This window comes from Lotus japonicus, chromosome 2 (assembly GCF_012489685.1).
Source record: "Lotus japonicus ecotype B-129 chromosome 2, LjGifu_v1.2".
NCBI lineage: Eukaryota > Viridiplantae > Streptophyta > Magnoliopsida > Fabales > Fabaceae > Lotus > Lotus japonicus.
Window position 1 is genome coordinate 1544808 of NC_080042.1, and position 12069 is coordinate 1556876.

The following is a 12069-nucleotide window of genomic DNA, read 5'->3' on the forward strand; positions in this document are numbered from 1 at the left end:
GCCAGACTTCTCCCTCATTGCTTCAATGAAGAAGAGGGTCCCTCGTCCGACATTTTTATATATTATTTAATATGCAAATGTATGTTTAGGGCCAGAAGCACAAGATTCACATTTTTTGGAAAGTCATCTCGGGACATGGACATTCCTGACAGTCCATTCTTTGCAGGATATGATTGCTCATTAGCTTCTTAGTGAGAAACTCACGACTTACCAAGTTATGATACTTCATATCAAGCCGACCTTTGCGATCCTCCCGATGTTGATAGAGAGGTTGAACCGCCGTGTAAATCCCAGTTCTATTCATCTCTGAATAAGACGACCGTTGGAATTCATGTATTCCCATTCTCACCTCTTAGCGGTAGTGACAATACTTTCCTACTCATTGTCTCTCCTTGTGTGTATTTGCAATTTCAGACATACGCTCCCTTTTTTATTCCTTTCTAATAGCATTCATTTCCTTACTCCCCGAGTAAGTATACCTTAAAACCCACACAGGTCATATCTTTTATAAGATCAGGCAGTTGGGTTTTCCAAAAGGAACCTTTTCTCAGCCCGGTAAGGGTTCTGCTCTCCCTTTTTATTAAATGGCTCACTTCCTACTTGCTTCATTAATTTGAGTTATTAAACTAACTAATTCCTAATGAATTATTCCATAGGTTGTTTTCACAAACAAGTAGAAGCAACTCATTAAGTCGGAGGCTTATTTCTTTTTTCCGTTCTACCCTAGATGCTAACGTATCACTGTTTAACGACAATTGTGATACCAAGCCACAAGGCTATTGTACCTAGTACCACTGTATCCGATTGTGTACTTTTAACCCTTTCTAAATAGTGCAACATTAAAATCATGCACAACCATTCCAATCTTCGCAATTATTGATATCAAGCACAACAACTTCTCACATCCATATAGTCAACAATCATTATTCAAGCATACATTCAATAACACATAAGCAACAATAATATGCTTTCTGTCATCTTAGTAGACTACTTATATAACAGGTACCAAGACAAAGTCTTGTCCAACCCCCTTACCTCGATGTCTTAGTCTTGGTCTTCCTTTTCTACATTATTGGTTATTGACATTGTTTCTGTCAGGTCACAACCAACCTCACTACATGTGAATCAATGTGTATCATGCACACACATATATGTATCATACGCACACACATTACATATATTCATACTATACGACGATGTATCTCGATACTCTCTACTATACTAATACTAAGGTATCGAGCGTAGAGTTGTTACCTGTTCAGTGTTCAGTGAGAGTGCGGGATGTTACAAGATATACTACTAGAATAAAAAATAACCTCCTAATATAAAAGACACTATAACTCTAAAAGATAACTCAATCTCAAAATAAAAGATCTCAAAAGATAGACTCTAAAATAAATATATAGATTCCTAAATTAAAATAAATCTAAATCCCCAATAATTAGATCTAACACAATGACACCCTAAATTTTAAGTATTTCATATAATTTTGAGCATGCAATGACACGCATACACACATAATTCTTATCCATGTTAAGACTTAAAACACACTTTCACCTTAACATATATGAAAAAAAAGTTGATAGATATGATAAGTAGTGTCATAGAAATAGAATTGAGAAATATGAAGAGAAAGAAAGTGAAAATAAGATAGAAGAGAAAGTGAGGTGTGAATAAATCATAACCCTTCGAGAAAAGTTTGAACAGAGCCGTCTACACTACAAGAAGTAAATATAAGAGGCATAGGAGCATTGTCTCAACTTCATTTGGCACTGCGAGTTTTCTCAAATGTACAAAATCTGAACAAAAAGTTATATTATATAGGACGTTTTTCAAAGTCTCAAATATGACGTGTAAAAGAAAAGTGTTAGAAACCTGAGTAATGAAGCGGGCCTTGATGATAGCAAGGATGTGGGCCTTGATGTGAACAATAAGAAGCCCAAGGTTTGGAGAGTTTACAAGAGGAAGCGTGGGAAGGTTCTACAAGAGGCTGAGCTGGCAGATATTTGAGGAAGAGAATATTAAGTTAGTTATGATATAAGAGGGAGAGAGAAGAGTGAGGAATCATCATCATTGATCTTTATTTTCTGTTATAGAGAGAGAATTAGGCTCACACTGGTGAGAGGGAAGCCGTAGTGCTCTTTTGGGGTTGATAATGGCTATTATCAACACTTTTCTATTCTCTGTTATCTCTGTAATTCCTTTTTCTGTTAATACAATTGCAGTCTGTTTCATTCTTTTCTCTGAGTATTATCTTGTTGTTTCATCTAACCTAACAAAAAGCAACACAAAAAATTAAGTACATAATTTGAAAAATAGGTATTATGAAAAGAAGTAACATAATTCACTGCTCTGCCATTTGCATTAGAATTCTAAAGGAGGCCATGGTCAAGATTGAGCTATGAGCACAGACAAAATTAGATGTAGCAATTAGTAGTACAACAAATAGTTATCAAAATCAGTAAACGAAATCACAGCTGCTGCTTTCCCTATAAGCCAATCAAAATGTTAAGATAACAGATTCACAGAGGTGGAAACTTACTCCCAAGTTGCAGCAAAATTGATTATGTCAACAGAAAGAAACACATAAAGAGTCTCCAATGGATTGCATTAATCCATGAAAATAGCAGAAAATGATTTAATGGTTGGCCTAGCTATTAACTCTGGTTAAAAGAATTTCAAATGTGATTTGCTATAAAAATCACTCTAACGCTGAGTTAATCTAAGGCCCTATAGGAACCTGACAAAAATTTGCAAGGTATGATAGAAGAATTCAACTTCTATGAATCAAATTCGTTGGCGTATTCTAGGTGTATACCCACCACAGAGGGAGCTAAGCACATCTAAAGAGGGAATCAATGATAACCTTCAGAGCTTCTGATGAAATTATATAAGGTATAAGCAATGCATTTAATATGATATGAAGCCCAGCTTCATCAGCAACTCCACCATCTGTACATTTGTTGCAACGATTCTAACTCAGTGACCCAATATCCAATAGTTGAAGGGGGCCACCAAACTGCTGCAATATGTTACTTTTCTGGAGCTCTCTGATACTAATCTTGCATTGTCAGTCATTTTCACCCTCTTCTCTTGAGTATTAAACATGGAGTTTATTCAAAGTTGGCATGCCTAGCAAGAACAAATGTGCAGACCTGCCCGATACAGAACCTGTAACAGTAAAAAATGTAGAGGTTCAGCACATCACAAGTAAAAATATAAAGACGGTCAAAGGTTCAACATATAGCCTATATAATCCGAAAATGCCTACTTAAAAGCAAACAAGGAGAGCCAAGTCAAGAGCAACAAGCATACCATTCTCTGAGATCACCAAAAAGTTAAGACTAGAGACAATCAATGAGTTATTCATTGTAAAGATGCTTCTAAGTTTCTCAAATTTCCCTCCTTTGTTGGGCATTCACTTCTTCCAAAGCTGACCTTGACCTTATAATATTTATAGGAACTCTATCCTACCATCAAATGCTAAAGAATTATTATTTTATTATGTGGATAAACAAGCACGCCATACAATCAAAAACCAACACTAGGACTGTAGAAACTAGAAACACTCATTATCACATCCGCAATCAGAAGAACACAAGTACAGCACAATAAAAGCAAACAGAACACCGCAACCAAAACAATAACAACAGTGATACCCAAAGCAAACAGAACACAATCAATCCTTGACCTTGCCAAATTATATTAGCCAAAATCCAAACACTGGAACAGCAAAGGTTGTAGCTCATTTTTTGTGAGTGTGTACATATATGTAGTTATATTTGTCATAATTTGATTTGATTGAATATATTTCATCACAAGCTGCGAGAACAGTATAAGCATTAAGGTGGTATTCATTCACAGTAACATTTTTGTTGATTAAGAGAACAAGAAGATTAGTATTTAGGAGAGTAGAGAACAGACTGAACTATCAATTTATACTTTCAGCTAGGACATACCTTTCTAACACACATATCTATAAACCAAACTTATTCATGATGAGTCAATAATTTATCACATCCGTTGCAATAACAGTTACTAAAAATACCATAAACACATAAAACGAGAATGAAACTAATTAAATTTGACTAATATTTTAATCCTCTATTTGTTATTTAGATTCACTATGTCGGTGCACACCTGTTAGACTACAAGAGAAGATGAAGAAGAGATACCTGACACGCTTATGAAACAGTCTGAAATTCCGAATCAGAGTGAAAGACACCAGAATTCATATGTGATATCGCCAAAGAGGCACCAAGGATACTTTGCTGAGTCTTGAGCTTACATTTGGAGATAAAGTTTGTCCCAGAAAGAAGAGTGAAATATGAATCAAAACAAGGCGATGTTCAAATTTGGCACTTTCACCAATAATATCAGTTCCTGTTAGGACATTAGGCTTTATTTGAGTTCTCCATCCACCCAACTTCCTGTGATTAAGGGATTGCACGCGAAGTTTAAGCAATTGTAGAGTTTTATGACCCAAATAAAATATTAAATGCGAACCTTCTTAACTGAACTTAAAGTTCACCAGTCCAAAAATCAATGATTAGGATTTTGAAAGATTACACATAAATTGCTGATTACCCCATTCCATGTTGCAAACCAAACTTGGTCAGAGAATGGGAAAAGGCCCCCACTCCACCACTATTACCATAACCTTCCAAATCAATGGAGCTATATCCCGGAACCTTTTTGATACCCAAATCTTTCATCTTACTTCTCACCTTGTTCACATCTTCCCATCTGTCAGCTGAAGCATAAATACTAGCAAGAAGTGAATGAACACTTGAATCACTAGATTTAACTTTTGCGAGTGTTGTAGCAAGCCTTTCACCCATATCAATATTGCCATAAGTTCTGCAGGCACTTAGAAGAGCTCCATAAAGTGGAACTATTATCTCATCAGTTTGATCTGGTAACTTCATTACCAACTCCTCTGCCTCATGTAACAGTCCAGCTCGACCAAGAAGGTCAATGAAACACCCATAGTGTTCTAAATTTGGCTTAATATGATATTTACTTGACATGGAATGAAATAGCTTGCGGCCTTCTTCTACTAAACCTGCATGACTACATGCACTCAAAACAGTAATGAAGGTAACATCATCAGGTTTTGCCCCCAATGTTTCCATTGCTTCAAACAACTCTAGTGCTTTGTTTGTCTTACCATTCATGGCGAGTCCACAAATAATCGAGGTCCACGAGGCAGTATCCTTTTCTTTTAATCCATTAAAAACCTCCAAAGATTTCTCTACACATCCACTTTTAGCATACATTTCAATAAGGGCAGTACCAACCACAGTATCCACCATGATTCTGTTTTCAATTACGTAATCATGAATCCACCTGCCATGCTCCAGAGCTCCTGATTGAGCACAACCTGTAAGGAGAGCAACCACAATGAACTTATCAGGCTTCACTCCTCTGACTTGCATGTCGCCAAATAGTGCAATTGCCTCATCAAAACGATTAAACTGCACATACCCATTAATCATAGCTGTCCAAAGAACTACATCCCTTGTTGGACTCTTCTCAAACAAATCTCTAGCTAGATCCAACTGACCACAATTCACATACCCCGTTACCATACTAGTCCAACAATTCACGTTCTTCATGATCATCCCATCAAAAATTTCCCGGGCAATGCTCACTAACCCACACTTGCAATACATATCCAACAAAGCATTCCCCATTATGGTTGTAAGATTCAGTTCCTCTGCAATGTAACTGTGAATTTCCTTGCCAACCTCCGCATTCCTCAACGCTGCACATGCCGTTAAGGTGCTCACAACAGTAGCTTCATTGGGCTTCTCCTTGCTTTCCATTCTCATCCGCTGAAAAAATTCAATAGCCTCCTGGAACCTCTTGCACCTGACACAACCCGAAATCATGATGTTCCAAGAAACATTATCCCTGTCAGGAGTTTCCTCAAACAGCTCTTTGAAGTCACTAAGTCGCCCCAATTCAGCATACATGTCCATCAGCGAGTTGCAAACATAAGCATCAAACTCAAGGCCACTCTTGATCACAAAAGCATGAACCTTCCTCCCTTGACCAACATCTCCCAGGCAGCCAATGGCCTTCAAGACATAAGGGTAGGTGTAATTATCAGGCCACACCCCATCTTCCCTCAGTTGCTGGAACAGAGAAATGGCTCTTCTGAAACTACCCTTTTTTGCAAAGGCTTTGATCATGACATTGTAGTTGAATAAAGATGGCTGTTGGATATGGTCGAAGATTCTAAGTGCATAGTGAAAGTCTCCAATGGAGGAGTCCGTAGAAATGGCCATGAGCTTGTTGAGGGTGTCCCTGTCTTGTTGCAGGCCTGAACAGAATATGAGGGCCTGAATTTGCTTCAACTCGCACATGGATTTGCAACTTTTGAGAAGAGAAATACATGTTCCCTTCATTATAGTTTGTTTTTCTTGCTTGAATATGAGATGATCCTGATGTTTATATCATGGGAATATATTCACTTCATTCTGTAAACATTTGAAAATTTCAATGGAATCACATTTAGACACAACGGTTTAATAGGTAAAATTTTAACAGCAGAGAATCCTGATCGATTCAGTATACCAGTGATCCCGTTCTCCAGCTACCAACCAAAAGTAATCAAAAATTGAAAAACTGATTCAATAAATGGTTTTTTAAAGCCAGTTCTAAACCAAAACAGATTTTGAATATGAAAAAATCCATTCTGGCTTTAAACCAGTTCGAAATTGGGTTTTGAAGTTGATTCTAGACCATTTTTTTTTGAAATACAGGAACCAAGCAACAATCAAGTTAGTAGAAATTATCTTGCAAAAAGAATATTTAAAAATGAGAGAGAAATTATGGGGTGAAGTTGTGTGATTTTGAAATGAGGCTCAATTTCAATTTACAAATGCAGTTTTAGAAGCAATAAGAAAAACAGTGACCTAGGGCAAATCAGAAGCATTCTATAACGCTTGAAGAAATATTTTCAGAGAAATTGTTTTGTCATTTGTGTGTGCATAAACGAGGGAATGAGAAGGCGCATACTTACACTGGTATTGAGGCTATACAGGCTGGGCCAGAATCAACAGCAGTGTTAGTTAGCGGAAGAGGGTGAACTGATAAGAAACAAAGGTTACAGGGAGTGGGAGCTTTACTTCTTCAAACTGACATGGTGGTGCTAAGCAGCTTCAGGGAAAGGGTTTATGGGTAGTTTCTAGAGTTTTTTTTGTGTGTTTCACTTTCATGTTGTAAGGGAGAAGCGCATCTAGGCGCAATCGACAAAACAACACCGAGAGCTGGATTTGCCACCCCAACCATTAGATTTCACACCCCCCATTTTCGGATTTTCAAGTTTCGATTCCGAAATTAATTCGTGATTTGTAGTGCAAAATACATGTAACGCCCCACTTTTGAGTGAAAAAATGCTTCGGAAACCTTATTTCCGAAATATGGTTGCGCCTACATGCGCTTCTCTCTTACAACATGTAAGTATTTTGTTTTGTATCGAGTGTTTTGTATTTTGTTTTGTAAAAGTGTGTTTTTTACGGTGGCCTAGTAAAACACTCAAACTTCAAAGAACTATACATTGAGTTAAGTCATGGCTCCTTTAGTAAAACTTAAAACCAATAGGCAAATACTAAACATAATTAAGAGATTTGGACACCTAAAATCTTAAGGCATTAGATTTACCGATCACATTTTTTTATAAACTCTTCACCTTTATTTACACTTGAGTTCTTAGTTACAGCTTCTCTCAACACTTACATTGACTTGAGCGTCAAAGTATCTTCTACGGGTACTCTCATTTGTAATGGAACCTAGAGCTTCATCCTTACTTCAGGGATAATAATTGCTTCATTCCATCGTGATCTAGCGCCACAACCTAGAAAGCCATCGCTCAAATTCTAACTGAACATTTTACATCTAAAACAACAACTTTTTTAATAAGCTAATCAAAGTAGCTTTTCGAAAATAACATCATTTTATCCTTTTTTAAATTAATGAGTATTTTTAAAAGCTTAATCAAACAACAAGGGCACTCTATGTGCTTATGACAATAAACGTTTTTAAATAAGTAAACTTCAGTATTGAAATAAACTCAAAACATATTATAAGATAAGTGTATAAACGCTTATTCATAAATTAATAAGAGCAGCTAGGGTTTTTGTCAACAGCGGCACACCCTAGGGTTGGAGTCAACGGCGGCGCAGCCTTTTGACTTCCGTTTACCAATTTCAACCGTGTCTTTCTCCTGCTCTTTGAGAGACGTGTGTCTGGCTTCCTAGCTGTGAGTTTCTGTGAACGACTTGCACATACTCCCCTTTGGGTACGTTGATTCTTACGTGGGTTTCTATTTCTGATACTACACTACTCCTCTCACCATGAATCATGAGACCGCGTTGGAAGGGGACGAGGTGGAGATTCTGAATGTTGGAGCGATCGCCGCCGACCCGGAGGCGGAGGCAGACGTTTGGCTGGTGGGGAAGGTTCTGGCTCACCATACAGTCAGTGCTACCATGTTCAAAGCAACGATTCTGGAACTTTGGGTTACCAGAAACTGTGTCGAGGTTCGCCATGTCGGCCTCAATCTTTTCACGTTCCGTTTCTCCAAACCGCGGGATCGGGACTTGGTTTGGAAATCTGGACCGTGGTTTTTTGATAGATACATGATGTGAGACCCAAGTTTTTAAGCTTAGAATAAATTAATTAAATTCATATTCACGATTAGGTTTCAATGTATCGTGACGGAAACCTGAACAAGTGTTTACCAAATGGACTAAATTTATGAAGGAGAAAGTTCAGGAAAAGACTAAGAATAGTATTAAAGTCGATATAAGTTATAACGCGAGTCTTATTCGCTTACGCCTAGGGCAAGAGCGTTAGTAAACGATTAATTTACCCTTAAAGCACTATAGGAACTAATTCCAAAAATCTTCAGAGGAATGTTAGAATTTCTCTTAATCCTTTCCATGACAAGCGTTTCGATACGAAAGCCTGAGATATACGAACGTCCGATTCCAATTCTCGGAGGTTTGCCGAAACTAAATCCTTGATAGCTCTAGAAACTTAAAATAAACCGTCGATGAAGACTTTTTCTATTCGGAGCTTCAAACGAAGATTCCACACACGTACACCTATTTATTTCGAGGTTCCTAATCTTTCTTCAGAAAGAAGTTTTCTCATCCGACATCAACAGCAAAAAGTAGTTTTTCGGGTAAAATAGATTTACACCGACTTTGGATCGTTTGTCTTAATTCCAAGAAACCTATTCTGAGTTTTGAAATTCTGTCGCCAGAACCTATCTTAGAATTCACAGAGGAAGGCACAGGAAAAATCGGAATCGCGAAATTTTCATTTTTCCGCATTTTCCCTCACCTATAAATAGGTGAGAAAACAAAAATCCAAACCCATAACCCCATAGTTGGCCGCGAGCTTGGAGGAGAGAAAGGGAGAATAGCTTTTCGCCGATTCTTGCCTGATCGTTGCACCGTTCGTTGCTACGTGTAGACCTCGAGGTATAGATGCTATTCCTTACTTCTGATCGTCAATTCTGTCGCTTTTCTCTATGTCTTTCTGTGCTCAAAGTTTTGAGCTTTTTGTAAAAATGTCCAAATAACTTGATTTCTCTGTCTAAACTTATTCCCTGCATGCCCAAGAGCATGTTTAGCAGATTACATTTTGCCGAATCTCGCCGAATTGCCGCCGAGTTTCAATTCTGCTCGAAAAACCCATTTTTGACCAAAGCTTCGTCCTTTAGACTTAAAACTCTCGACTGAGCTTAGTGTCAGTAGGATTAGTTGTTATAAATGTCGTTAGGAACACGCTCATCAAATTTATTTCTCAAAATTCCGACTTTGAGTTTTCAGGCTAAAAACACTGACCAAAATACCCCTGTGTTAGTTTTCGACCCGATAATTTTTCTGAGAGTTTCCCTGGCCTAGATATCGCCTAAGAATACCTAGGAATTAAATTAGATCGAAGAAAAGGTTCGGGAAACCCTATTTTGATAGTGGCCAAAACTTATTTGCTATTGTACCGTGTCCAAAAATAATTTTTGGGTCTGTATGACCTGAGTTATAGCGTAGCTCTCTCCGTTGTCGAAATTTTGGCTTTGGTTTCGTGTCATTCCGAGTTCTGTAACTCGAGTTATGCACGTTTTAGCGAATAAAGTGTTTTTGTACAAAACTTGAATCGAGTCAAAACTCATCCATTCGGGGAAAGCCTTCCATTCGTGCCTAAATGTTGTACTCTGAAGCTTCTTGAGCTTTGTCGAACATTAGTTAGGATTGTTTCGACTGTATCGACTCGTTTTGATTCATTATTGCTTTGTTTGCTCAAAGGTTCAATTATGGAAACTTTGGGGTTGACTGAACAAGCTTGTGAGGGAGACCTGCACCGCGAGACTGGAACAACTCGAGGTTAGGGCAACTTACTTACTAGCTATTTGTATTGTAGGCGTCGATAAATTCGACTTGAATATTGCTTGATATTGAGGATTGCATTGCATATTGTTTATCGCTTTGAATTGGAAAATGTTTTCTGGAGGCTTCGGCCGAGTGAACTTATATGAGACGTGTGTCTCCGTTTTCTGAGAGGCTTCGGCCGTTTACTGGTTTCCGTCTTATGATTTCCGTACTGAATTATTGTTATATTGATATTGTTATTGAACTGAGCTATATGCCAATATTTTTGTTGAGTTTATGATGTTTTGCATATGCTCTATTGAATTGTACTGATTTGAGATAGTACTTGATTATATGATTTCGGAGTGTGGGGAAAACGTGACGTTATGCCAAGCTAATGACGAGGTTTGGGAAATGTTTGGCAGGCTCTAACCTGAGGTCTAAGCCATTGCCATTTTAGGATCGAGACCTTCTCGGGAATTATTTGGGTTCATTGGGATCTTTCAACTTATAGAGTTTTGAAACAAACGAAACCAGAACTTGATTTGTAAATGAAATTCATAATACACTAATCAAAGATAGAACACTTTTAAATAATGATGATAACCTCTTGGAAAAGACTTAGGATGTGAAAATGGTTTGGAAAACGGGAAGGGTCGACAATCTAAGTGTGAGGAAAACCTTGAGTGCGATAACACCTTTTGCTCCTTTAGCGGTTTATCTAGCCATCCAAAGGATGAGCCAGAGATGATTGGAAAGTCCCCAAGTGCGAGTGCACCATCTTTGCTCATTGAGCAGCCTTTCGGCCATCGAGCTGATGAGCTTGAGTAAATTGAAAAGTCACTGAGTGCGAGCAGCATTCTCCTTGTTCGTTGAACAGCCCCTTTGGCCATCAAGCTGGTGAGCCAAAGTAACTTGAAAAGTCACTGAGTGTCAGATGCATTCTTTTGCTCGTTGAGCAGTTTGGTTGGCCATCGAGACGGTGAGCCAAAGTGACTAGGAAAGTTACCAAATGCGACTAGCACTTCCTTGTTTACCTTAGGGTATTGTAGAGACAATGTACTCTAGCTAGACACGCGTACCTTGGTGAGGACGTTTCTTTGTTTGGCTAACCATATTGCATCCATGCATACATTTCTTGGAAAGTGTGCTGCTTTCCGAAGGACGATCTCAGATCGGACTTCACAGGAGCGTGCTGCTTCACAGGAGCGAGATGCTTCATAAAAGCGAGGTGCTTTAGCGGAGCTAGATGCTTGGCTTGTCCCATCCATCGAGATGGTGATATTTTATCCGGATCATCTTTTGAGCATGACATTGCATTGGCACGCCATGCACCTAACTATATTTGTTGATGTGTTGAAGATCCAATTGTCATTTGTGATTTGATGTTGATAAACATCGTTATATATCTTGGTGATTTGATGTTGATAAATATGCTATGTATATAACTTAGGGTAGGCAATACATAAGTTATATGTATATATACAACATATATATATACCCCCTTATTATTCACATGTTGTTTGTATTATCTATTATATTCTGTGAGTTGACCCTAGCGCCTTGGCTTTGTGTTCATGTTTGTGTTTGGGCGGTCGGCCTGCTGCCAGACGTTCAACAGTTGATTCGTGATGGTTCGTCGTTCGGGGAGGACCCGGAGCGAAATGACTATTACTGAGCCTTC

The 12069-nt window shown here is 38.2% G+C and overlaps 1 protein-coding gene across 2 annotated transcripts; it reads right to left on the reverse strand.

The window, feature by feature from the left end:
* Positions 1-2676: 2676 nt before the first annotated feature.
* On the reverse strand, positions 2677-7284 carry LOC130737376 (pentatricopeptide repeat-containing protein At1g31430-like). Of its 2 annotated transcripts, XM_057589122.1 has the most exons (4): positions 7031-7284; positions 4176-6485; positions 3316-3470; positions 2677-3171 (listed from the first exon to the last, which is right to left on the reverse strand). In XM_057589122.1, exon 2 carries the CDS (start codon positions 6411-6413, stop codon positions 4584-4586), a length of 1830 nt encoding a protein of 609 aa, XP_057445105.1. In that variant the 5' UTR covers positions 6414-6485; positions 7031-7284; the 3' UTR covers positions 2677-3171; positions 3316-3470; positions 4176-4583. The 2 variants fall into 2 exon arrangements, with proteins under 2 accessions (XP_057445105.1, XP_057445104.1); XM_057589121.1 differs by lacking the exon at positions 3316-3470.
* Between the last annotated feature and the right edge of the window lie 4785 nt (positions 7285-12069).

Excerpts from the sequence above, each read along its gene's own strand:
- LOC130737376 (XM_057589121.1), bottom strand. The coding sequence starts at position 6,413 with ATGAAGGGAACATGTATTTCTCTTCTCAAAAGTTGCAAATCCATGTGC.